The sequence below is a fragment of the Balaenoptera borealis genome (assembly GCF_965194805.1).
Source record: "Balaenoptera borealis genome assembly, chromosome: 13".
Taxonomy (NCBI): Eukaryota; Metazoa; Chordata; class Mammalia; order Artiodactyla; family Balaenopteridae; genus Balaenoptera; species Balaenoptera borealis.
This window is the reverse complement of record NC_138870.1, coordinates 80182601-80210205: the sequence shown is the minus strand read 5'-3', so window position 1 is coordinate 80210205 and position 27605 is coordinate 80182601. Positions and strand designations below refer to the sequence as shown.

The window sequence follows — 27605 nt, the reverse complement described above, 5'->3', positions numbered from 1 at the left end:
AATAGTGCTGCAATGAACATTGTGGTGCATGTCTCTTTTTGAATTATGGTTTTCTCAGGGTATTAGTGTTTAAAGCACAGCCCTAGGCCTTTGAGAATATTGTCTTTCCAAGAAACATTTCTAATTGGGTTGAAAAGGCATGCTAGTAACGCTAAACTATAACTAGTACGTGCCAAACAAATTATATTTGAGGTAAATGAAGGATTTTTAAAAGGGAAGGTTGAGGGCTTATCCTGTCAAGCTAATTAGTGTATAGTCTTTCTCATGAGGTTAGTTAGTCCCTTGGTCACCAGGGATATGCTGTGTTTTAAGGTTTTGGCTGAGAATGTATCATTCGTTTTGAAAAGGACACAAATTGTGTAAGTGTGCATTCATCTCAGGGATGAAAACTCATAATATATTTTATAGAATACAGCATGGTGTCTGTACTAGATAGTTTTCTTTTAAATTCTGAATTTAAAATCAGTATAATTACGGCATAATGAAGTGGGAGACAGAGATACTTACTTGGGTGTGAGAAGACCTGGGTCTCATCTTGATTTGGCTACTTGGTAGCTGTGTGATTTGGGCCTAACTTTGCTAAGCCTCAACCTCTTTTTCTGTATTATCTGGAATTATAAAGATGACTCTGCTTACTTCCATACAACTATTATGAGAAATTACTACAATTGGCCAACCTTAATTAAATGCCTGCTATACTATAGACATCATGGTAGGCATTTAGGATACATTTAGGAGCTCTATAACCCAGTAGAGTGAAGGTGAGGTAGCAGTATATCTGAAAGCATTTTGTAAATTGTGAAATACTGTATGGCTATAAGATGGCTTCTTCTAAACTGGACTCCTTTCTCCTGCCTTACTGACCCACTAGGCACTCTTCCACCAAAGCCATTTGTTCAGGCTGTTCCCTGTGTTTGTCAAGATCCTACCCACCAGAGCTTTATCTCCATGTAGTAATCTCTCATCCTTCTAGATAGACTTGATTTCTCATCTTCTCTATGCCCATAGTTTGTAGATTTTTCCATAGCAGAAGCAGAAATTTGTTACATTTTAATTATATGTGGACACAGCTTAGTTGCCTGAAGTCAAAATCTTTGCCTTCGAATCTACCGCTTTATATAGCACAGTGCCTTGTGTCAATATGGGCACTCAATAATATGATTGTCTAATTCAGTGAAATATATGAACTGTGGATTTTTAATAATGTCTTTTGTTGGGTTGTGATTTTTAGGTTAAAACTTCAACAACAAATTGTGAATATTGAAAATGCAGAGAAAGAAAAAAATGAAAATTCTGACCTGAAACAGGTATTATTTTAGCAAACATTTTGCTTTTATTTTTTTAAGTGCTTCTTTAAATCTGTGTTTTTGAATCTTTATTGGAAGTTTATATATAAATATTCTGAAAATATCACTCCTATTGATAATGAATTGATGAGGTTGATATGTAAAGATAAAGTGTTTAGACCTCTTTAAGCTCTTGTTTAGTAAGCTTCTTTTGTTTTTCTTTTGTTTTTCTTAAGATATTTATATGCTGTGGCTCATGATGATATTTTTTAAAATTATAGTTTAAAGGGCAGTATTTTGAATTACTTGTGTGATTGACTTGTAACTTTGCATTTCTTATTCCATGAGCTATTTTTTATTATATCCCTATGAAATCTAAGAGTTGTATTTATGGAAGGAAAGTCATATTTTAATTAAAGGTGTTTGAGTTCAGGAAAGATTTATATGGGCAAAACAAATTATGAGGAGTGAAAATTCCATTTTTAGGATTTATGCTTGCATGCTAGCTGGCATTGCTTTGCATGTATAGTTATGGTTTCTAAGTCTCAAGTAGGAGGGCATAATGTGTGATACTCTGAGAGAAGTTATCTAGTCTCATTGACATTGGGCTTTCTGTCATCCTGTAGATATGGAGAAGTATTAAGCTCTTTGAAAGTTGCTTGTTCAGCCAGCTGTAATACAGGTTTTATATTTACAGCTCCAGTTAAAAATACTGAATAGTTCTTCATGGAGAAATTCATTCTAAAATAGAAATGAGACATACCTTTTTACTTTATTCTTCTGACAGTTGCTCTTTGGACCTATACAGTTCTGTATGTGGCTTTGCTACCATCAGGAAGTAATGGAATTATTTCCCATTTATTGCATAAAGAATCTGGTTTCTTTTGGCTCTTGGGTCTTGTAATGGATTCTTTTGATCTGAAGTCACTTGACTCTCTGCCTCCAAACTTCTCTCAAGAGAATGGCTTAGAGAGGTAGAAGAATGTGAAAGAAAAATGAATACTTGTTTATTAATTGGTAAAATGGCTTTTGCAAGAATTAGGTGTAAATATGTCCCAAATGAATTATTTGGATAAGACTTAAGAGCAATGTGAATCTCCTAGCCTGTTAATCTGTAACTAGATAATTAGCTACTTTTCATGAGAAAAAGTACTCCCAGATAAAGGTAAACTGGGATGGAGAAGAAGCCTGAGTGACATTTCACAGTTTGATAAATGGTTCTAGAGGCCAAGGAATCCCTACCATTCATTAGGTTTCTCAGAGCATCTTTCTTCTGCCCAACACTGTATAAAATGCTTAAAAACTACTCAAAAACAATGTGAGAATGATCCTTCCTGCATTTATGATTCCTGACTATTCAGAGAGCAGAACCCTTGGAAGGAGTGCTAATCACAAGGTTGTGGGAGTGGGAGAATGGATTTTCTTAGGAGCTTTCCCAGCTTACCTTTTAAAATCTGTTCTTTCCTCGGAGGCTAGGAGACTCTAATATTTGGATTCTCTTTGCTCACCTCCCTGCTCTCCTTCTAATGACACTTCTCCCCATTTCTGGTACCTCTTCTGGCCTGCTTATTTGGGGAAGAAGAGAGAGGACTCAGTGGCAGATTGAGGAATAGGGTTCTTGATGGTCTCTGCTTATATTAAGATATGATCCTAATGCTGCTGCCTTTTTTTTTTTTTTAACGTTTTTATTGGAGTATAATTGCTTTACAATGGTGTGTTAGTTTCTGCTTTATAACAAAATGAATCAGTTATAAATATACGTATATACTATATCCCCTCCCTCTTGCATCTCCCTCCCACCCTCCCTATCCCACCCCTCTAGGTGGTCACAGAGCACCAGGCTGATCTCCCTGTGCTATGCGGCTGCTTCCCACTAGCTATCTATTTTACATTTGGTAGTGTATATATGTCCATGCCACTCTCTCACTTCGTCCCAGCTTACCCTTCCCCCTCCCCGTGTCCTCAAGTCCATTCTCTAGTAGGTCTGCGTCTTTATTCCCGTCTTGCCCCTAGGTTCTTCATGACCATTTTTTTTTTCCTTTTAGATTCCATATATATGTGTTAGCATACGGTATTTGTTTTTCTCTTTCTGACTTACTTCACTCTGTATGACAGACTCTAGGTCCATCCACCTCACTACCAATAACTCAGTTTCCTTTCTTTTTATGTCTGAGGAATATTCCATTGTATATATGTGCCACATCTTCTTTATCCACTCATCTGTCGATGGACACTTAGGTTGCTTCCATGTCCTGGCTATTGTAAATAGTGCTGCAATGAACATAGTGGTACATGACTCTTTTTGAATTATGGTTTTCTCAGGGTATATGCCCAGTAGTGGGATTGCTGGGACGTATGGTAGTTCTATTTTTAGTTTTTTAAGGAACCTCCCTACTGTTCTCCATAGTAGCTGTATCAATTTACATTCCCACCAACACTGTATGAGGGTTCCCTTTTCTCCACACTCTCTCCAGCATTTATTGTTTGTAGATTTTTTGATGATGGCCATTCTGACCGGTGTGAGATGATACCGCATTGTAGTTTTGATTTGCATTTCTCTAATGCTGGTGCTTTTTATAATTTCATTCCAGGGTGTCCTGAAGGGCACATCAGTTGGGTGTGGCATTTGTGAGGGAAGATGCTTAGTGTCCTCTGTGTCTCTTATATTCTATTGCATTTGTTTAGTGGCCTTATGTTTCTCTTCTTTCTTCTCTTTTAAGCAAATCAGTAGTTTGCAGATCCAAGTGACCTCACTTGCACAGTCAGAGAATGAGTTGCTGAATTCAAACCAAACACTGAAGGAAATGGTGGAGAGGTTAAAACAGGAATGCCGAAATTTAAGAAGCCAAGCTGAAAAAGCGCAACTAGAAGTTGAAAAGTAGAGTTTGCTCTTTTTTTTTTTTTATGTACAAACTGTTTCTTCTTTCTGCTATATTATACATAGTTCTTTTAATGATGATTCCAGTGTTGAATGTATTTTGGGAACTAGTTACAAATACCCCATTGACAGTGTACAGTGGTCTTAGGTAATGTATTTTCTGTTTCTAGAGATGAGCTTTATGGACTCTTGGATTGCTTAAAAAAAAAAAAGAAAAGAAAATAGACATCTAGGGAAGAAGACCTTTTAAAATTCTGCCTGACCACAGTATTATGAAAACCTTCAAAGAAACACTTCTGTATTCATTGAGTAAATCAATACATTTCTTACTTCAAATATCTAAATTCTTCTGAATGCCAGAGAACAGAAACAAAATTTTTGATGTGTACAGCTTACTTCTTAGAATTACAGTTATAATCTTTTGGATTTTCCCTTTGAAAAGCTCATTTACTTGTTTATATTTTTTGATTTTGAAATCTCTTAGTAGTAGACAGTCTAGTAAACTGGTAGGGAGATGATTTTGGTGACCAAGATCTTATATTCCCTGGAAAATGTTGTTTATATATGGTAGAAAACTACTATTTTGTATTTGCTTTGTTATTATAACATCATTATTATAAGTTTTTGAATCTATGAAACATTATTCTTTTTACAGTTTTTCTTCTGAAGGCTACCTTGCCACATAAAATTTTTTCCTTATTTTTCTATTATTTAATATTTTAAGGCTTGTCCATGGACTCATATATGTGGTTGAATTTCAAGAAAAGGAAGTAAGCAAGATAACTGTCCATAATGTGTTGTGACATTCCACAGGATCCAAATTATTTTGCTTATATTTTGCAAAATAATAGGAATTTGTATCTTGGGATCCTCAAGTGATTTGAAATGTGCTTAAGAATTCCAATCATAGTATAGCTAGCAAATGTAACTAACTTATCATTGGTTTCTGAATATTATTCATAGGATAATATAGCAGAAAATAGCTGGACTTGGGGTCAATAGAATGTGATTTTGATCCCAGCTAAGATACTTAAAAGCTGTTTGACCTTACTCATGGAATCTGACTCCTCAGGGTTTGTATATCTCATTTCTACTGCCTATAGTGATGATACTAAAAATCATAAAGTATACAGAAGAGCTTTAAAGATGTAAGTTGTTATGATGTTACTATAAAATACCATTTATATGAATTTTACTCTAGCCAGGAAACATACCACATTAAGACTTGATACCAAGGTTGATTTTTAACCGTCTTTATTAGGCCCAGTTTTTAATAGCTTGGTGGTATCATGGTTTAAAGCTGATTATCAGTTGTTTGTCCTGCCACCACCCACCCCCCCTCCGTTAACTAGGTATAAGTCTTTAAGCAAGTTAGTTAACAGATCTAAGCCTCAGTTTCCTCAGCTATAAAATGGAAATGATAGACATACCTAACTCAGGGGTTACTGTGAAGAATAAATGGTGTAGTACACGTACTGTTCTAAGCCCAGTGGCTGGCTCACAGGAAATACTCAGTAATGGTGGTGATAGCAGATACGTGGCCATGCAAGAATGCCTGTGTTGGATTATGAAGGCTGTGGGTGAAGTAGGTAGTGAGTTTGATTATACTTGTGGTAATATCTCTTCTAAGAGTTAACATCTCATGTTTTGCATACGTTCTTCTGACAGGGCATTGGAAGAGAAGCAAATACAGTGGTTGGAAGAAAAGCATAGGCTTCATGAACGTATCACTGACAGAGAAGAAAAATATAATCAAGCTAAGGAGAAATTGCAGCGAGCTGCAATTGCCCAAAAAAAGGCAAGTGGTTCTCATTAAAGTGATTTCTATAGAGTGAAAGCGTAACTATTTTAGGAGAATAAAATGTATTATTAAAACTGAGACTTCACTGGTATGTTCAGTTTGATATTTAAACATGACATTTTGCTGTCACCTTGTAAAGATAAATTGGGAAAATGCAAACTGCTCAACAGGTTTATTTCTAAATGTTGTGTACAAGTCAGTTTTTCAGAGTATGCATTTTTCCACAGAGACAGTGGTTTTCATTGATAAAGTTTCTAGACCAGCCCATACAAGTCTCATTTAACTCATTCTGCACTTAAATTACAGGGTGATTAGGCCTGTTTCAACTGTGCTTAACTAATACTTGTAACATTGTTTTTGTGGTTACAATACTTTTTTGCTTCCAACTCAGGAATATAGAAGCAAGTATCTCATTGCCCCAGCAGAAGGAACTAGGACTCCCCTGGCTTCTGAAACAGCCACGATAGTTCCCACAGCCATGATCTTTTTAAAGTTTCATCTTTGCAGGCATATTTTCTCCAGAACCTAAAAACTTTGTTTTCTTGGAACTAATCCAGGGCATCATGGAACTAATGTAACCAGATGATTCATCTGAGTCAGTGGTTTACAACTTTTTTTCTACTCAACAAACCCAAGGAATGTAGCATAGCCCCATCAGTAACCATGGCTCTCCATGGCAGCGATTCAGCAGTTATTTTTAGCAAGATTGGCGCATGTGTGTTGGGGGAAGGGGAAGGAAGTATTTTAAAAAAAATCCCACAAATGATTTGGATATGTCTCCATTTGATAAGTTCCTTTAGTAGTGGCATTGGTTGTGGGGAAGTGAGAAGGTCTGAAATGAGAGGAATTCGTACCTCTAGACATAGGCACACCAGTGTCTTAATATCTGTATGTTTATTGGTAAGGTTAGGTGTTCATATTTGCATAAGAGAAGAGAAGTGTATATCATTTACATATTCTGAATTTGGAAATCAAGGACACAGTTTTTAGTTACCTGTTTACATTATTAGATATAACTGCCAAATTCATCCTGATAGTTGGAGTGACAACATGAGAAGCCTAAAAGTCATTACTTCCCCACTTTCTTGGTTTATGAATGTTGCTTTTCTCTTTCCATTGTGCTAAAAGTAGTATAACATTGAGATTAGAAAAAACAGCACTTAACTATATAGGATCCCAGTGTTTCATACTCAAATATAAATACTTATGTTGTTGTTTCATTGTTTTTTTTCCCCTGTGTGCATCACTTCTCTTTCTTTCTGTCCATGTAAGTACTGAGCAGTGTATGGGTATTGATGGGATTTTAGTGAAGTTATTTCATGGCTTGGGATGATCTCCGAAATCCTACTTATGCTTCCTTGTACTGTTTGAAGCCTAAAAGCATCTGATGCCAGATTAGCTAGAAATCATAAGAAATTATAAGAGCTGATTTTATCTTTTACAGAAAAACTTTTATGTTGAGGTTTTAGAGATAAGTGTCTTAGAGATCAGATTCTAATTATTGAGGCTAGGTTGGGTTGACTTCTTTTGGAGCAAAAGTGACATCCAGTGGTGAGAGAGATTATTAACTAATCATAGGTATACCAGAAAGAGGGGAGGAGGTGATATTTTAAGAAACATGCGAAGTAACGTTTCATCAGTATTGACCTAGGATGAATGTTTTTCCTACTGAAATAACTGCCAAATGATGGGGGTGAATATAGTAAACACCTATTTTACTTTTAAAAATGTGATCTGTGGATAATGATTTTAAGTTGCAGGAAATTGTTAAACTCAATTCAGTAAAAATTATGACCCAGAGCTGTCCCATCATGTGGAACACTGCCCTATAGGCTTACAACTTTACCTCAATTAAAGTGGAAAAGCAGGTAGTACATGTGACATAGAAATACTGTAAAAAGTATGTAAGTATATATAATTTTAGGGCTGGGGGATCTTAGCATTCAGTAGTTTTTACAGATTTGGAAACTGAAGTGGTAGGGAGCCAAGATCATTGACTAGTTAGGAATGCTGTGACTAAAATCTACATTTTTCTATTCTTAATCCTGTGCTTTTTCTGCACTGTTACTCTTTTAATTTCCCCCTTTCTTTGATTCGAGATACTTTACTGCTTTTCCCTTCATTATAACCATAATCCACATGAGTCTTATTTCCTGTGGCAGAATGATCACTATAAAATTAATTTTTTAAACTCAAACCCTTTTCCCATTCAAGTTAAATATAATGCTTCTGTATGAAAATGTTGGCTATAAGATTACATAAATATGATTCGTAAAATTGCAACAGACTTTTAAGTTTCTTAGATGACAAAGATCATAACTTTCTTGTGTAGTAAGACTTAAATTAAGTCACAAAACATTAACTCTAGGGCAGAAATCATAGTCCTTTAGAGTTACTTTCCTGTGAGAGGTTCTTACAACTGGAGAGTAGCAGCTTTATTTTTTTTTCCCCAAGCTAGGTAAGATGGCTTCATTTACAGCTCCAACCTCCTAAGCACAGAGATTATGTCATTTCTGGTAAGTGTTTTTAGGTAGAGTCTTTGTGTAATGATATTTTGCTGTGTTGATTTGTTTGGAAAAGTTGGACCGGGTATCTTGAGTTGGAATGCCCTTCTGTAATTGATGACTTCTCTGTATGTTTTTCCCCACACACTGTTGAAATGTGAGTATGAAGAGAGATCTCTTGGTATGAGGACAATGAGTTGTGCTTTTCCTTTTGAGGCACTTGAAATGATAACTTGTTATTTTTATTCTAAGGTATATCTCTGAAATAATTCTTGGTTAGATGTTTTGAACGGTTTTGAGAAAGAAATGAACCATAGTCTTGAAGTTATAAAATATCTATTGAATATGTTGTGTGGCCTGGCATTATGTTATACACCGAGGGGAAAATAGAAGCCATGATTAATTCCTGCCCTTGATGACCATATAATCTAATTGGAGAAATAAAATAACATGCAGTACCTAAAGAATCTATTAGTCACTTCGATGTGATCTGTGTGGACACTAAAGTTTGAGAACTACTGTGCTAGGGAGAAGAAAGCCTTAAGACAGGGAGACTAGTCAGGAGGCTATTTATAATCATCTTAAAATGAGGTAAGAAGTCTGGAATTCGGGCTTGCAATATAGAATGAAGGTGAAGGATGACTCCTAGAAGTATTCCAAAGGAAAAAATTAACAGAATATAGTGCTGAATAAGAAGAAAGAGAAAAATATGAAGTATTTTAGCTATGAGAGGACGTAGAGGAGTTGTCATGATGGAATAAAGACCATGTGTCAGTTGAGTAGAAAGAGAAGGTACATTTGACTAAACACACGTCAGGTACGAACTGATGGCAGTGCATCCATGTAGACATGTCCTAGACTCTTTTTTTTTTTTTTTTTTTTTTGGCTGCACTGAGCAGCATGTGGAACTTCCCCGACCGGGGATTGAACCCGTGCCCCCTGCAGTGGAAGTGTGGAGTCCCAACCACTGGACCCCTAGGGAAGTCCTGTCCTAGACTGCTAAGTGAAGATACCATGTAGATAACCAGAAATAATGGAATGTAAAGCGTGGAGATCAGTAATTCAGCTTAGGGGTGTATAATTAGACACTTGAGATTTTGAGAACTGCTGAAGAATAAAAGGACTAAGAACTAAGTTGACTTGGACATAGGAGCTGGATTTAGTAGAGGAATGGTCATAGAGGTAGAAGCTATAGGATGGTGTTATAGAAGCCACAGGAAAAGAAGGGAATCAAAGGTAAATGGTCGTGATTATTGAAGAGAGTTCATTGAATTTGGCTAAAAGGTGATAAAAGGAAAATTTCAGCTTTGATTCTTGCATCAGTATTCTTTTGATTTTTCTTTAACTCTTTTGTGTTGTAATGTGTGTGACACTAAGGCATCCATTTGATAAACCTATGATTCTATTGGACTGATAAAGTCAAAATTACAATCATTTCTTACAGCCACTTTCTCCTCTGGACTTTCATTTCTTTCAGTAGAATATCATTCTTCCAATTACTTAGTCTTCAAACCTTTGATTCATCCTAAGGGCTCCCTTTCCCCAAATATAGTCAGTCACTGTATTCATTTCCTAGGGCTGCTATAACAAATTACTACAAACTGTGTGGCTTAAAATAACAGAAATTTATAATCGCACAGTTCTGGAAGTTAGAAGTCCAAAATCAAGGTGCTGATAGGGCCGTGCTCCCTCCAACGGCTCTGGGGAAGGATCTGTTCCATGCCTCTCTCCTAGATTGTGGTGGTTGCTAGCAATCCTTGGTGTTCCTTGGCTTGCAGACACATCACTTCAATCTGTGCCTCTCTCTTCACATGGTGTGTGTGTCTGTCTTTATATCCAGATTTCTCCCTTTTTATAAGGGCACAAGTCAATATTGGATTTAGGGCCCACCCTAATCCAGTATAACCTCATCTTAACTTTACCCTTTTTTCAGATAAGGTCACTCTGGAGTGTTTTCCAACACCAAGAACCAATTATCTAATTCTCTGGACACCAACTGGGTGCCAGTAATTCAATTAAATTCTGACACTACATCAGATTCCACAAATTAAAGGGTTCAGCCTCAAGACTAACCCCATGTCAGGTGTCAGGTCCTTAGCCATCTGCACTGCTGACCAATGACTATAAATTGGGGTTCCCATAACACCCCCCACCTAGGTTCATAGAACTCAGGAAAACATTTTACTTGTATTTACTGGTTTATTAGAAAGGATACAACTCAGGAACAGCCAAATAGAAGAGATGTATAGGGCAAGGTATGGAGGGGGAGGGGTGCCCTCTCTGGGAGTGCCACCCTTCTAGCAAATCAATGTATTCACTATCCTGGAAGCCTTCCAGGTATCCTTGTTCAAGAGTTTTTAATAGATATCAATCTCTAGTACCACCACTCCCAGAAGTGGAGGGTGGAGAGTGGGAGGTGGGAGGTGGGAATAGTGCTGCAAGTTCCTACCTTCTTACCACTTGGTCTTTCCAGTGACTAGCTCTATTTTGAGATTACCTAGGGGTCCCACCCTAAGTTAACTCATTAGTATTAACTCAGGTATGATTGAAAAGAGCTGGTTATGAATAGCAAAAGATGCTCTTGTGACTCAGGAAATTCCATGGGTTTTAGGAGCTCTGTGCCAGGAGCCCAGGGCAAAGACCAGATATATTTCTTCTTATATCATAGTCACATTCTGAGATTCTGAGTAAACATAAATATTTGGGAGACACTGTTCTACCCAGTATAGTCACTAGAGCCTGTGAATTCTTCCTTTATAATGTATCTCACATTTTCCCCACCTCATTTCTTTTTATTCTTATTGCAACATCCTAGCTCAGACTCTCTTCACTACGAGGTTTCTCTATATTCGTTTAGTCAGTTTACTCAACAGATTTATTGAGAACCTACTCTGTATTATACCAGGTACTGTTTTATTCACAGGGATACAGAAATAAAGACTCTGCACTGAGGAGTTTATGTTGTAGTGGATGGGAGACGCGGAGTAAAGAAACAAATGTCAGGTGGAGATGTGTGCTAAGAGGAAAACTAAGGGGGATAGAGGGCATTGTTTTATATAGGTGATCAGAGAAGCCTCTGATAAAGTAACGTTTGAGCAGAGACCTCGAGGAAAGAAGGGGGAGGCCATATTTTGTATGTAGGGGAAGAATGTTCCAGAGGGAATAGAAAGTAAAAGAGAGAGGCAGGAGTCTGCTTGGTATGTTGAAGGAATACAAGGAGGGAGACCTGGGTAGCTGGAATGGAGAGAAGTAGTAGGAGGCTAGGTGATGTAGGGGCTTTTTTTGGTTTTTATTCTGAATGAGATAGGAACACACTGGAGAGTTTTGAATTGAGAAATGCTATAATCTGAATTATATTTTCAGGAGAATCTCTGGCTGTTGTGTAGAGGGGCAAACAGGACTCAGGAAGACCACTATTCGGTAGTTCAGATGAGAGATGTAGAGAACTAGTAGTATACTGGTGGTCGGATTCTGTATATATTTTTAAAGGTAGAACTTACAATGGTTATAGGGTATTAAAGAGATAAATCAAAGATGACTAAGATGTTGGGCTTGAGCACGTGGTTAAAATAGAATTGCTGTTTACTGACATGGGAAAGACCTTGGAAGGAACAGGTTTAGGGATAAAATAAAGATGCCTCTTTTGGACACATTAACTCTTTGAGATGCCCATTAGACTTCCAAGTGGAGATACTAAGCATTCTGGTGAATACATGAATCAGGGCTTCAGGGAAGAGGACTAGGCTAGAGATAAAGATTTGGGACTTATCAGCATGTAAATGGTATTGAAAGCAATGGGATTAAATGAGGTCACCTAGAAAGTGAAGGAAGACAGAAAAGAACAGGCTTGAAGATTGAGTTTTGAGGAATTCCAAACTTTAGAAGTTGGGAAGTTAAGGAGACTGAGAAGGAGTGGCCAATATGATAGGAAAAGAACCAAGAAAGTACTAGATGCCAAATGAAGAAAAATGCTTCAAGAAGGATTAGCTGTGTCAAATGACATTATAGTGTCGACGAAAAATTAATCAGGCGACCTAAGAAAGAATTGGAAAATTTTATTCAAGACAAATGTGAGGGTTAAAACCCAAGAAGAGCATCTCAGAAAGCTCTGAGAACTGTTCGGCCCGTTAGAAGTCAAGATACAATTTATATAAGTTTTTTGAGACAGAGGGCTGTACATTAAATGACCTATTACTGACAGTTTACAAAACCCAGATTTTAGTGCCATTGTGGTGGGTCATGTGACCCTTTATAATCAAGAAGGATTGTTCTCTTTCAAGGCATTGTCTTGTTGATGCTCGGAGAATGTTGCTGTTTATGGTTGAGCAGGTGTTCCTGCTGATGGGGGAGGTTTGGTCAATGCATAATGCACATACACAAGGCACAGTGAGGGGAGAGGGGAGGCCAAAGCGCAGAGAAGAATTTTTAGGTTTAAATTTTTCTTGTCTTGCCATAAATATGAATTTTATTTCACAGTGGTAAGATGATAGAATAGTAAGATGAAGACTAAGAATCCATTTGACTGTGTGGTAATTGTTGGTGGCTTTGTCAAGAGTTGTTTCTGTGGAGTAGTAGGTATGCACGTCTGATTGAAATGGAATATAGTTTGTCGAAGGAATTTTGTTGTGAAGAACAAAGAACTGGGGTAATAGCTAGCATTGTGAGAGCAAAAGCTTCTTTTAAGAAGGGAGAAATTATAGGATGATTCAGTAGCAAGGGGAAAATTGATGATGCAGGAGAAGGAGGGGGCAAATGAAGGGATGATATCTTTTAGTAGGCAGAAGGGCATTAGATTCAATTCAGAGAGGGAAGGGATAGAAACACAATGTATCTATTGTACCTGGAAAGAAGACAAAATATATGATTGTAAGTTCCTGATAAATTCATGGATGTAGTGGAAGTTCTCTACTGGTTGCTGCTATTTTCTCAATGCAAAAAAGAATCTGGGTCACCAGCTCAGACTGTGAAGAGTGGAGGTCTAACAGATTTGAGAAGAGACAAGGAGTTGTGAAAGAATGTAAGAGTTTGGGAGAGTGATTGGATTAGGGAAATTAGTAGGATTTCCAGGTACCAATAGGGGGCCCATTTGAAGTAGTGAGACCGGTCAGCATGGGTGTGTGTGTGTGTGTGTGTGTGTGTGTGTGTGTGTGTGTGAGTTAGAAGAAGAAGGAGGCTTGGGTCAAGATAATGAGGGTGCTGCAAAGAAATGATTATGTTAGGGTCTAAGGCATTCATTGGGTCTACTAGTCAACCAGCTATCCACTTCTTTTGCTGCATTCTAACTCAGTTCCTGGCAAAGAGTAGTGCTCAGTAAATGGTTGGTTGTTTTTACAGTGATGAGGATGAGGACAACATTGTCCTGAACCCTGTCTTCAGGAAGCTTATCTCCAGATTTGCCTCTTAAGAGGCAAACTTCAGAGTCCATCCTGATACCATATTAATCTTTTCAAAACAATGCTTTCACCCATCAATTCCCCTGCTGGAGAAACATCAGGGGAATCCACATTCCTATAGAATTACAGATTCTTCTTAATTCATTTCTTATCCTTTCTAAAAAAGCCTTTTCTCAAGATTTTGTATTTTATGACTGGAATTCCCTTCAGAAATCCCTGTATTTTGTATTAACTATGGTTAATATAGGACCCAATTAAGTGTGCACTCTGTGTGTGTGTGTGTGACATGCTTAAGATTTGAAGATGAGAGTGAAAAAATTCATATTTTACTACAATTTAAATGAGCAGTACAAATGGAGAAATAGAACTAGATTTTAAGATTGCAGGTTTATATAATCATATAATAATGAAGTGTTAAGCATTTCCATCTTTAAAATGTCTGCTGTTAGTTGAACTAAAATACCTAAAAGGAGCATATGCTTTTGATAATGACAGACTAGGAAATATGTGGATCAGCTCTCCACATGAGAACTAGAAGAATCAGACAAAATATTTTTAAAAATATCTCCATGAAGGGCAGTGAAGAATTAAGAGGCCAAGATCCTGGAGAGATGGGAAACCTGGAGAGGTGAGCTCAGCATTTGGGGCTGCTTTTCCCTTAGAGGAAGCTGCCAGTTCTAGAAGAGACAGCTGAGAGGCTGAGAAGTGAAGCAAAGCTTTTGACAACCTCGTAGGGCTTGGGGACCAAAAATTGGAGTTCAGAATCTGCCAGAGAGAGGGTCTCAGGTCTGAGTCTACTAGTGCTAGTGGGTTGAGACCATGAAGGGGTATGCCCTTGGACTAAGAGTGAACTAACTGCAAATAGCCTGGCCCTTGCAAGTATTGAAGCACAGCTTCAGATAATCTGTCCTTATAATTAGATTAAATTAACCCCTGTTGTTAGTTTTCCTAGCTGCCTGCAAGAAACAAATGTAAATCTGCTTTAAGGGAAACTAGCATTGTAGGCTTCAGTTATTTCCTCAGTTTTTAAAATGTAATGTCTAGCTCTAAATAAAAAATAAACAGAGATACTACTGCACATCCATTAGAATGGCTAAAATCCAGAACACTGACAGGATATGGAACACTGGTAAGGATATGGAACAATAGAAACTTTCATTTATTGCTGGTGGGATTGTAAAATGGTACAGCCATTTTGGAAGACACTACGGCAGTTTCTTACAAAGTTAAAACATAGTCTGGCCATACAGTTCAGCAGTCATGCTCCTAGGTATTTATTCAGATGAGTTGAAAATGTATGTTCACACACACAAAAAAACTGCACACAAACGTTTGTAGCAGCTTTATTCATTATTGCCAAAACTTGGAAGCAAGCAATATGTCTGTCCTTCAGTAGGTGAAGGTTAAAAAACTTTGCTATATCCATACAAGAGAATATTATCCAGTGACAAAAAGAAATGAGCTATTAAGCCATGCAAAGACATGGAAGAACCTTAAATGCATATTGCTAAATGAAAAAAGTCAGTCCGAAAAGACTATATACTGTAAGATTTCAAATATATGACATTCTGGAAAAGGCAAAAGTATGGAGACAGAAAAAAAATCAGTGATTGCCAGTTTGTGGGGTAGGAAGTAGGGATGAATAGGTAGAGCACAGGGAATTTTTAGGGCAGTGAAACTATTCTGTATGATAACTGCAGTAGTACATACAGGACAGTATGCATTTGACAAAACCATAGAACTGAACAACACAAAGAGTGACAATGTAAACTGTGGGCTTTAGTTGATAATAATGTATCATTATTGGTTCATCAATTTTAACAAATTTCTGTTAATAATAATAATTTTAAAAATAGCTGCATGAGGAAATAACATTGAAAATCAAGAGAAGTAACAATCAATATAAAGAAACCCCCCATAGGGGATCCAGGTAATGGAGTTATCAGATACAGAATTTTAAATTACCATGTTGTAGATGCTCAGAAATAAAAGAAATGCTTGAGAATTGACCAGAAAACTAGAAAACATTTTTTAAAATGGCAGGTTTAGAACTAAAAAACACAATAACTGGATTATGAACTCTGTGTATAGATTTAACAGCATCCTCATCTGCCTCCTCAAGGCATGAGCAGAAATCAGTGAAGCAGAGATTATACAATAGAGAAAATTTAACTTGCCAAGAGCTGATCAATCTGAAAAGATTGATAAAATGGCTTCTCCCCAAACTCCTCATAAAGTAGGTAGGGTAGGTAGATGAATAAACACAAGTGGACAATATAATGAATGAAAAAGGGGTATCACTATACATCTTATAGATATTAAAACAAAAAGACTATTATAAGAACATCTGTGTTAATTATGCAATTTTGATGAAATGAACAAATTCCTTGAACATCTCAACAAAACTAATACAAGAAGAATTAGGAAATCTAAATAGTCCTGTATGCATTAGGGAAATGGACTCCTTAATTTAAAACCTTCCATAGAGAAAATGTGGTATTTATATATATATTGCAAAATGATTACCACAATAAGTCTAGTTAACATCCATCACCATACATAGCTACAGAATTTTTTTTCTTGTAATGAGAACTTTTAAGATATCTCTCAGTAACTTTCAAATATGCAATGGAGTATCATTAACTATAGTCACCATGCTGTACTTTACATCCACAGGACTTACTTATTTTATAACTGGAAGTTTGTACCTTTTGACCTCCTTCACCCATTTCACCCAGCCCCTGCCTCTGGCAACTGCCAGTCTGTTCTCTGTATCTTTGAGCTTATTTTATTTTATTTTTAAAAGATTCCACACGTAAGTGAGATTATGTGGTATTTTTTCTTTCTCAGTCTGGTTTATTTCACTTAGCAAAATGCCCTTAAGGTCCATCCATGTTGTCACAAATGGCAAGATTTTCTTCTCTTTTACGGCTGAATAATATTCCAGTGTGTGTATCACATCTTCTTTATCAATTTATCCATTGATGGACACTTAGGTTGCTTCCATGTCTTGGCTGTTGTAAATACTGCTGCAATGAACATGGAGGTGCATGTGCCTTTTCAAGTTAGTGTTTTTGGTTTTTTTCACTAAATACCCAGAAGTGGAATTGCTGGAAGTTCTATTTTTAATTTTTTGAGGAACCTTTGTGTTATTTTCCATAGTGGCTGCATAAATGTACATTCCCACTGACAGTGCATGAGGGTTCCCTTTTCTCCACATTCTCACCAACACTTGTTTCTTGTCTTTTTGAGAATAGCCATTCTGATAGTTGTAAGGTGATATCTCATTGTGGTTTTGACTTGCATTTCTGTGATGATCAGTTCTTTCTTTACATACACAACAATTAGAAAATAAAATATATACCATTTACATTAGCATAAAAAATATAAAATATTTAGGAACAAATCTAATAAAAGATAGGTAAATATTGCTAAGAAAAACTAAAGAAGACCTAGATAAAGGGAAACTATACCACGCTTGATTTGAAAGACTCAAAATTATTAAGATGTCAGTTCTTCCCAAACTGATCTGTAGATTGAGTGCAATCCTAACCAAAATTTCATTAGTTTTCCTTGTGGAAATTGCAAAGTAGATTCTAAAATTCATATGAAAGTACAAAGGACTAGAACAACCAAGGCAATCTTAAAGAAAAACAACAAAGCTGCAGGACTTACACTACTAGATATCAAGATTTACTTTAAGCTACAGTCATTAAAACAGTGTGGTATTGGCATAAGGATAGACAGACAAATGGAACAGAATGCAGTCCAGAAATAGTATATGAACACCTGACTTACCACAAAGTACCACTGCCTTTCAGTAGGGAAAGGATGGTCCTTTAAGGATGTGGAGTCAATTGGTTATCATTAACCCAACCTAATTAGATAAAAACTGCAGACCCAAATGTGACAAGTAAAAAAATAAAGCTGCTAGAAAAAAACTTGGGGAGAAAATCTTAAGATCTTGGGATAAGATTTTTTAAACAGGACATAAAAAGCACTAACTGTAAAAGATATGGTTGATAATTTGGATTTTATTATAATTAAGGACTTCTTTTTATAAAATGACACTTATGGGAAAAAATGTTACCACACACTGAGAGAAGGTCAATCTGCAACACAAATATCTGACAAAGGATTCATATTCTGAATATATAAAGAACTCCTACAAATAAGAAACAGATTACTCAAAAAAAAATTTATTTTAAACAGGCGAAAGACTAAGACAAGCACTTCACAAAAAAAGGATATCCAGATGGTCAGTATGCATAAGAAAAGGTAATCACCCTCATTAGATAACAGGAAAATGCAAATTAAAGCTACAAGTGACATATTATTCTATTCCACCAGAGTAGCTAAAATTTATAAAGACCGACCACACCAAGTGTTGGTAAGGATGTAGAGCAGTTAGAACTCTTGTATATTGCTGGTGGGCATGTAATTAGTAATTAGTTAGAACCACTTTAGAAAACTGACAGTTTTTACTAAAGATAAAACATATGTATACTGTATGACTCATTCCTGGGTATATACTCAAAGAGAAATGAGGACACATATCTACCAAAAACATATTCAGGAATGTTCATAAAACTTTATTCATAGTAGCTTCAAAGTAGAAAACAATTCAAATTCGTATCAGTAGGAGAAGGGATAAAATATAGTGTGTTTGTAAAATGGATAACAACATAACAGTAGAGAGGAACTGTGACATGCAATAACATGGCTTAGCCATAGGGATAAAATGTTGAACAACCAAAAAATCCAGAAACAGAAGTGTATATAGTGTATGATTTCTTTGATGTGGGTAGGTGAATGAATAGAGTCCTGAGTCACCTGTAAATATATACATACTTGTGCTAATAAAGGACAGAAGGGTGGTTCCTGGGCCAGGGTAGGCGATGAATGAGCTACACCTGTAAGCAGTAACGAATAAATCTCGCAGTATTGAGTGAAAGAAAAAAAGCCATCTGTAAAAGAATGTGCACTGTGACTCCATTTGTATGAAGTTCAAAAATACGCAAAACTAAACTACAGCTTTGGAAGTAAATTAGTTGGTTACCTTTTCAGAGGACAGAGGGGGTAGAGATTGAAAGGAGGGAAGGGTAGGGGCCCTTTTGGTACGGCAGTGCTCTTGACCTGTGAGGTAACAACACCAGCATTTGCTTCGTGGTTTTACATTTTGCTTTACATTTACATTATGTGCATTTTTCTGTAAGCCTGTTATACTTAGGTAAAGAGTTAGAAACCAAAAATCTAAAAGGTCTGTAGCTACTGATTGTCAACATTTATAGGTGTTTTTCTGTAAAAACTAAAAACAACCTGTTTATAAAACTGAAAAAGTATTACCTTTTTTCATTTACTACTTTTGCATTATACATAGATTTTTCCACATTAGAAAATTTTCCCTTTGTGAAGTTTAAATTTTTTTCTTTTTAATATTTAGAAAGGCATGCTTTCAAACTGAGATGCATCCATAATCAGTCTTATCTGTCTGATCCTTTAATTCACTTCTTTGGTAGCAATTTATCAGTTGCAAACATGCTTTTAAATTTTAAATTTATAGTTGTTTTAAACCCATGATAATCTTCTGGGAAAATGAAGAGTCATGATTATGAGGTGACAGGCAAACTCAGTAGTAAAATTTGACTCCTTCCCTTCCTAGATTTTTTATTTGCACAATTTCCTTATTGATATCAATTTTCTGGTTTGACATTTATAATAGTTCTGTTTGTCACGTTGAGGATATGAGGTAGATCTGTGTTTTATTATCTTTAAAATTTTTAGTACGCATCATATCTACTAATCTTTGCTCCTAGTATTCCCTGAAAATACTCATCTCTAAGTAAAATTTTTTTGGTGAGTAAAATATTCACTATATAGCTTTGTTCAAATAGGAGAGTATGTATTACCATACTTGCTCATTATTAATTGTTTCTCTTTTTCTAGAGAAAATCTCTTCATGAAAACAAGTTGAAGAGAATGCAGGAAAAGGTAGAAGTCTTGGAGGCAAAGAGAGAAGAATTAGAAACAGAAAATCAGGTGTTAAATAGGTAATGTGTTTGTATGTATACACATCCCATGTGGCTATTTTGATATTATACAACTTTGTTTCTGAGTATAATGCACTTGGGTTTCTTTTAAAATATACATTTAAAAGAACTCTAAAACTATTCATTAGACTCCTAATTCATTATCTTTGCTATTTTTTTTTTCTGATTGAATGTTTCTTCAAACCAAAAGGTCTTTAACACATGCGCTTGTATTACAGTTGGGACTGACAGGAGAGGTCAGTCGCTGGCTTTGGTAGCCAGGAGTGGTGTGAATCCTTGCTGCTGAGACAAGACAGTTTAGTGATTACGAGTTCTAAAATTGTGGCCACAACTTTGAATCAAAGTTCAGTTTTTAAGTTTTTTGGTATGGAAAATATTATTGGGCAGTAGCTTCTGGTTTTTCACTTACATCCAAGCACAGCTAATAATCTGCATCATTAGCATTTTTGATCAGAGAAGATTTACCATATTAAGTTAGTGGTAGTGGCATTGTATGACCCATGTGATTCAAGTTAATAAAATCTTTTCAAATTCAGGTGATTAGTAGTAGTCTTCAGCATTTAGACAGTATCAGACTTTTCTGTAATGGGAATTGCCTGTATAGCAAGCAGTGATGTTTTATAATGTGCACTGGTCTTCTGGGTATAATTATTACCAAAATGTGAACAGTTGTGTTTTTTTTAGAACATCCAAGAGGTTTCTAGACCGTGGAATAAATGCCAACTTTATAATACTCTCTGTTCCAAAGTAAGAAGCCACCAGATTCATTCTAAAACAAAATTCAACTTAATATTTCAAAATTAATGGTTATGGAGGAGGTGTTACCAATTCAAGATTGGGCAGCTATGGCACAGATCGCCTAGAACTTCAAATGGTTTTGAAACTATATTTGATTACTGGTGTGATTGATCGTCAGGAAATTTATGTCCAAAATCTGTGAAGGCCTGAAAAGTGGGTTTTTTATCAATGTCATTTCCCCCTAAAGTTGGGTAGCTTTACCTTTGTCATTAGGTACATTTAAAAAAATTAAATTGGACAATATAAAATTTGCTATATTTGACCATATTTCACGTACAAAAATGGCATTCATAAGATTCAACCTAGGGCCTCCCTGGTGGCGCAGTGTTTAAGAATCTGCCTGCCAATGCAGGGGACACGGGTTCAAGCCCTGGTCCTGGAAGATCCCACATGCTGTGGAGCAGCTGAGCCCGTGTGCCACAAGTACTGAGCCTGTGCTCTAGAGCCCATGCGCCACAACTACTGAGCCTGAGCTCTAGAGCCCACGAGCCACAACTACTGAAGCCCACGACCCTAGAGTCCATGCTCTGCAACAAGAGAATGCACTGCAGTGAGAAGCCCACGTACTGCAATGAAGAGTAGCCCCCACTCACCGCAACTAGAGAAAGCCCACGTGCAGCAACGAAGACCCAACACAGCCATAAATAAATAGATAGATAGATAGATAAATAAATTTCCCTTAAAAAAAAAGATTCAACTAGTATTTTATTTCTATTTGATTCCTGCAGTAAAATAAGGCACCCTTTTGGTTTAAGGAGTCTCCTTTTAGTTTCAGGATTCATGGGTTGGCGGGGTAAAGTGGAAATGAAAGTAAAAGTATCAAAAGATTTTTAATCTTTGATTAATTGGCAAATAAAACTTTAAAATCAGTTGATAGCCTGCAGGGCCAACAATAATGCATATAATTAAGATGTCATATCATGTTCCTGTTTATCTTTCTAGATAAACCAAATTTTATGTGTATATCATATATAGATAAATCTTATAATTTAGAAATCCTTCTCTTCCAATTAAAATTATATTCTGTGACTCATACTGTTCTTCAATAGAATGTAACTGTATTAAACAGAAACACTTTTTCTTTTTAAGACAAAATGTTCCATTTGAAGAATATACAAGGCTTCAAAAAAGACTAAAGGATATACAGAGAAGACATAATGAATTTCGAAGTTTAATTTTGGGTCCTAACATACCTTCAACAGCATCCATCAATCCTGTTAGCTTTCAGTCACCAGCTGTGGTTCCAGGCATGGAACTATCCTTTCCTCCTCATATGCAGGTATGAGCATTTATTTTAGGGAAAAAAGTTCGATAAATATTTCCATAAGTTTTCCCCTGTTTAAATAGTTAAAAACCTGAATCTTTACCAGAAAAATCTGCTGAGAGGCATAGTAGATTTGAGTCTATCCTATCCTTTAGTGATGGTGCTAGGAGTAAAGTCTCCTATTGGGCAATTGAAAGGAAGAAGCTTAACTGATAAGTCTTTGAGTAACTGTTGAGTTTGTAGTCACTCATACAATACTAATTACTATCAACATTTACGCAAATGTACTGCACCATGTATTTTCCATACAATATTTAATCCTAATGAAAAATGCTTTGAGGGAAGGTATTAGTATTCCCAATTTGCAGATGAGGAAGCTGAGTCAGAGAGGTGAAGTGACTTGACTAAGGTCATAGCTAAGTGAGAGTTGAGTTTCATACCTAAATCTGTATAATTCCAAAACCTGAGTTGGTTCTACTTTATCAGATGTTGATGGAATCAAATTGATTGGATGATTTTCAGAAGATGAACTGTTAATAAGCAATGACATTTTGTAATGTTGTAAGCACTGAAGATTTTTAATGTTGTAAGTCACTGAATTGAATCTCAGATGAAGTGCTTTGTTTATATGATAAACTGCTATTAAACTCTCATCACATTAGAAAGTTGCCATATAAGTACACCTGGGCCCTACATTACTATTATCTAATTCACTCCCTGGTGAATTTTACACCTAGAGAGGAACAGACGTTGGGTTTTTGCTGAAGGCTACAGCCAGAGGCAGGAGAGAAGCGAGGACTAGTTGGTAGTCTAGACCGTGCTGGTGTTCTTAGACTGCTAAAATGGTCATCCTTTTCTTGCCAGATGTTGCAGGCCTGAATAAAAGAGGCACTGAGGCCACTGCCTAACAGTTATTTTTCCACCAGTTTTTCTAACAGTCTTTTTTGATGTGCTTTTTCTGTTGTGTTTTTTTTTTTTTTTCTCTTTCTGTGCTTTTAAGGAGGAGCAGCATCAAAGGGAACTCTCTCTACTTCGCAAAAGACTAGAAGAACTAGAAACAACACAAAGAAAACAACTAGAGGAACTTGGATTTCCTGGAGAATGATTTTCTTGGAGAAAAGGCAGATCAAAAGGGATGAAATCAGTGACTCAATAAGGCTTGAAGTTTTAACGTATGTGGTATTTAGATACTTTATTACTGTTTGCCAAAACACTTGAATGTGCCTCAAGAGAAGGTACCAGTACATGATGTATTGAATGAATGTCAGGATTTTAGGGTTATACTAATGATAAGTGAAGCACTAAAGCAGCTTCAGAGATATTTAGAATATTATTGACAACCCTTTGAGAATGTGAAATAAATGAACAAATAAAAGGAACTCATTAGGGAATCAAGTTTTAAAATTATTTTATTAATCTTACTTTGTTGAGTTTTTTGGCATTTTGTCTAAAACATGCCCATCTTGAATTCCCTCTTCCTCTTCTTTGAGATGCTTGGCAATAACAGGGTCAGTGAACATTTTCTGGTTTACTACATATGAGTTATAAACCTCTAGTTCTTGAAAAATGACAATTTTAAAGTTAGTATAAAAAAATAAAGATCTCTAGATATATATTATAAAACACTACCTTTTCTAAAAGCTGTGCACATAATTTATTAAAGAGCTTAATAAATATTTTTCTAACTATTGTTTTGTGTTTAATTTTGCTTTAACCATACAGTGTAGAAGATCTCACCAATTTTGGCTTAGTTGGGTTAGGATTGATAGAAAATAACAGAGTACAAATAATTAAATCCTGTGGCTGTATAAAACAAGGGCCATTCATTGTAAAACTTGAACCCAGTGGGGTCCCTTTAGAAATATTGCTGGTTTTTAACTTTGCCTCCTACTGTTTTGGATCTATTGGATCTAACCAAACTGTTACAAATGTTTTATTTCTGTGTGTCCCTAAGTATGCCATCATTTGCTTTTTTTTTTTTTTTTTTATAAATTTATTTATTCATTTTTGGCTGTGTTGGCTCTTTGTTGCTGTGCGCAGGCTTTCTCTAGTTGCAGGAGCAGGGACTACTGTTCATTGCAGTGCGTGGGCTTCTCATTGCAGTGGCTTCTCTTGTTGTGGAGCACGGACTCTAGGGGCGCAGGCTTCAGTAGTTGTGGTGCATGGGCTTAGTTGCTCCGCAGCATGTGGGATCTTCCTGGACTGGGGCTCGAACCCGTGTGCCCTGCATTGGCAGGTGGATTCTTAACCACTGTGCCACCAGGTAAGTCCCCATTTGCTTTTTTATGTAACATTTTTAAGGCATTCTGCTGGAATAACTTCACGTCAACAAGGCAAAGCTCAAGTCTGCCGGACTAAGTGGAATGTTCATTATCCAGAAGTCTTCACATTCAAAGGTCCAAGTTAATTGATAGTGGAGGCCAGGAGTGAAATTGTGCAGCCTTAACATCATTTAGAAGAAACTAGATTTACTTACTATATATATAGCTGCTAATTTACAGAGTGTATACAGTGACACATTGTTTTTGAAAAATAATTAATTTCCATGGAGCCACTCAGAATTTAAAAATCTATTATAACTAGAAAATTTGAAGGAGGAAAAAGACAAAAACAGTCCACATTTACATCAAAATGTTTATTTTGGGATATAGACATTTAAAACATTCATCTCCAAGAACGGCTTCAATCAGGTATACAATAAGAAATAGACTTTAAATCCCTAATACAGAAAAAGGTAACAGAATTAATTTTTAAATGCTGCTGTAGACACTAGTGTTAGAAAAAGAAAGTTGTTTATAAATGGTTTTGCACCAAAAAAATATGCAAAGAAACTTGAAAATAGACAATGTTTGCCATTTGTTTCTCTGGTTGCTGTTTAATGTAGACCCAGTGACTGATTGTCTTCAGCACACATCTAATTTGGCCGTTTACTGCATTTGGCTAATGTGATCCAGATAGTGCTTTTCACTGGAGGATTGACAAACACGCTACATACATTAGTGAGTCTTAGTGAGTCTTCACACCACCTCAGTGAGGTAGGTTAGAAATATTATACAGAAATTGAGGCACAAAGAGGTAAGTGACTTGCCCAAAGTTCCCAGCAGCACAGTCCCTGGAAAAGAAGGTAAGTCTCCACACAGGACTCATGTGCCAGAGAGCTGGACAGGGACACCCTCATGTAGCATTTACTGAATACTTAGATAAAGCTGTAACTGATCCTTTGAGATTTCTTAGCATTTCTGTACCCTAAAGAAGGGAAGTCTTCTGGGCAACTCTCCTACCCTTGGCTCTCAGCTCTCCTACTGTTCTCTTGTGAACCCCTTCACATCAAGACTGTAGCAGCCTTAGATGGGGACCAGACCTCTCACCTTTATAAGTAACCTATTTGGTAGTATTTTTGAGGTGTGTCCATTGGACAGATAATGGTCAAAAGCGACAGGATTGGGAAGGTGCCTGTCAGGGCAATAAATGCTTATTTTCTCTGATCAGTTTGTGAGGTGTCACCTCTCACTCTTTACCAGATAGTGAGGAGCAAAAAGAACAGCATTCATTTAAGACAAATTCACATTTAAATCCTGATATCCCATACAGTGTTGGTAAATGATTTTAAGGAATGTGTGATCAATGTTTTATTTGCTACTTGAAAAAATTTCTTTCCTCAATCTGGGATTTGGAGCACCAAGGGTAAAGGTGCCACAAGGAAAGTTTGAGAGTTGCCAATTACACTTTTTACTTCTGGTTTAATAGAAGGAAAACACAGTGGTATTAAAGTTGGTCATGAGCAGCAAAAATTCAGGAATAAAAAATCAGCAATAAAAAGACTACAGTATAACTAGATAGGGAATTCTTTTTAAAAAAGGCATGAATAAAACAGGTTTTTTTTTAACTCTTTCTCTTGTGAGGAATACTCTCAAAAAGTACATCGTAAGACTAAGATACCAAGTTGTATACTAATATTTTTCAGGCCATGGGCCTCAAATATATATATTCATATATAATACTCCAGTGTGAACAGCAATTTCATGAAATGTAAAATGTATTTTTTTTTAATCACACACAAGTATTTATAACCACAGGGTTCACCAGAAATCTAAAGCAAGGAGATAGTAATATAGAGATGTAGGATTAGGGGAGTGCGTTACTCTTCCACAGACAATTCTGATCGAAGTGTTGTTTAGACAGAAATAAGCTACGGATTTTTTTTTTTTTTTTTACAATAGCCAACATGTCCACTATCATCAAATACATTTAATATGAAAAAAATAAAATGAAGAAAACGTACATACTTTAAAGTGTCTGGGTAAAATGATGTTGCATTTAAAGAAGCCTACTCCCTCTCCCTGCTTTAGAGTTCCTTAGTGAAATGGAGGTGAGTTTGATGGAGTACAGTCGGTGACCACTGAAAAACACGAGCCCTTTCAACAATGTTGCAACACTGTTAGTTTTTGGTTTAAAAACACACACACACACACACACTCACAAATGCTAAGTGTACACACTACCAAATTCTGCGGTCATCTTTTCCAAGAACTACCGGGGAAAGTTTCAATGCTGCAAGTCTGCAAGGTTGCCCTAACACCCCTACCTTGTTTCCAGATGACTCATTTCACATTTTGTTTTGATCACTGGCAGTGTCCCTTGTCTGCAGAGGTGCAGTGTAGTCACAAGTGCTACACAGCTGTAGTTTTCAAACAAAACCACGTATATCATTGTGCTTAAGTGGAGACTGTAGTTACAATACTGACCCTTGCTTACTGGCCCTGTATTCTCTGAACAAGGAGGCTGTTTGTGACAACCACTCCAACTCTATGTACAGAAGCGCTCCCACAGTACACACACAGGCACAGTGCTTGGTATGCTTTCTAAAAGCTGTGCGTGTGCCTTGCTCTCTTAAAAAAGACAGTGCTCAAAGTGGAACCTATGTGCAAACTTAAATAATTAACGACACAGAGTAGCTTAAGCAGCCATTTTGCTCCCAAGTCGTCTGAAGAACTTTACCAGATTAAGCCAGGCCCCAGAGTGCTTACATCCACTTGCATTTCTTCTTTTCATCAAATAAGACTTTTACATGCAAGAGTTGTTTCTGAGCTTCTTCCAGCCCTCGTTCTCTTTCTAGTTTATTTAGAATCTGTTGACAATTAGAACAGTTATATTTTAGATATTGTGGTTTTAGCATTACAATTCTGTTTTTTTTGCATTCCTGATGCTGTGAGTGGTAAAATCTGTATGAAACAGATGCCAACATTTTCTTCAATCATTTACATACTCACTTTGCAAGTTGTTTTGCTAAGTCATTATCACAGGATCAACAACGCTTAGGTTTAAAATAGAAGCTCACAAGAAATACCAAACTATTTGCTTACAAATATGGGGCCAGAATTGCAAGGCCCTGTTTTATGCATTATGTTACAGCCATTCCAAGCACAGCAAGCATTCCTGGGCAGCCAACATGCAGGCAAGTATTTCTTCTTAAATGCAGCAGGCAGGGGCCTCCTGGTCAGAGATGTCTACTTCCCTTCCCTCCCCTCCCCTCCCCTCCCCTCCCCTCCCCTCCCCTCCCCTCCCCTCCCCTTCCCTTCCCTCCTGGGCAGTGTAGTCCCTCCTCTCCCCTCCCTTCCCCAGTGCTTCCCT

The 27605-nt window shown here is 36.7% G+C and overlaps 2 protein-coding genes across 12 annotated transcripts in view; one reads left to right on the top strand and one right to left on the bottom strand.

Moving 5' to 3' along the window:
* CEP83 (centrosomal protein 83) overlaps positions 1-24518 on the top strand; it is a 129228-nt gene extending 104710 nt beyond the window's left edge. For 5 of the 11 annotated variants that reach the window (XM_082350426.1, XM_082350427.1, XM_082350422.1 and 2 more), the window contains 6 exons: positions 1232-1307; positions 4007-4164; positions 5833-5962; positions 19809-19912; positions 21800-21989; positions 22975-24518. In XM_082350426.1, the coding sequence (XP_082206552.1) occupies positions 1232-1307; positions 4007-4164; positions 5833-5962; positions 19809-19912; positions 21800-21989; positions 22975-23079 (763 nt within the window). In that variant the 3' untranslated portion in view covers positions 23080-24518. Of the gene's footprint in view, positions 1-1231; positions 1308-4006; positions 4165-5832; positions 5963-6356; positions 8482-18074; positions 18141-19678; positions 19719-19808; positions 19913-21799; positions 21990-22974 lie in introns of those variants that run through there. The other 6 variants (XM_082350428.1, XR_014233321.1, XM_082350430.1 and 3 more) reach the window with 6 other exon arrangements.
* Positions 24519-24594: 76 nt separating this feature from the next.
* Positions 24595-27605, bottom strand: part of PLXNC1 (plexin C1) — a 145634-nt gene continuing 142623 nt past the window's right edge. The window contains exon 31 of the mRNA XM_082350412.1: positions 24595-27102. Coding sequence (XP_082206538.1) covers positions 26998-27102 — 105 coding nt within the window. The 3' untranslated portion in view covers positions 24595-26997. The remainder of the gene's footprint in view (positions 27103-27605) is intronic.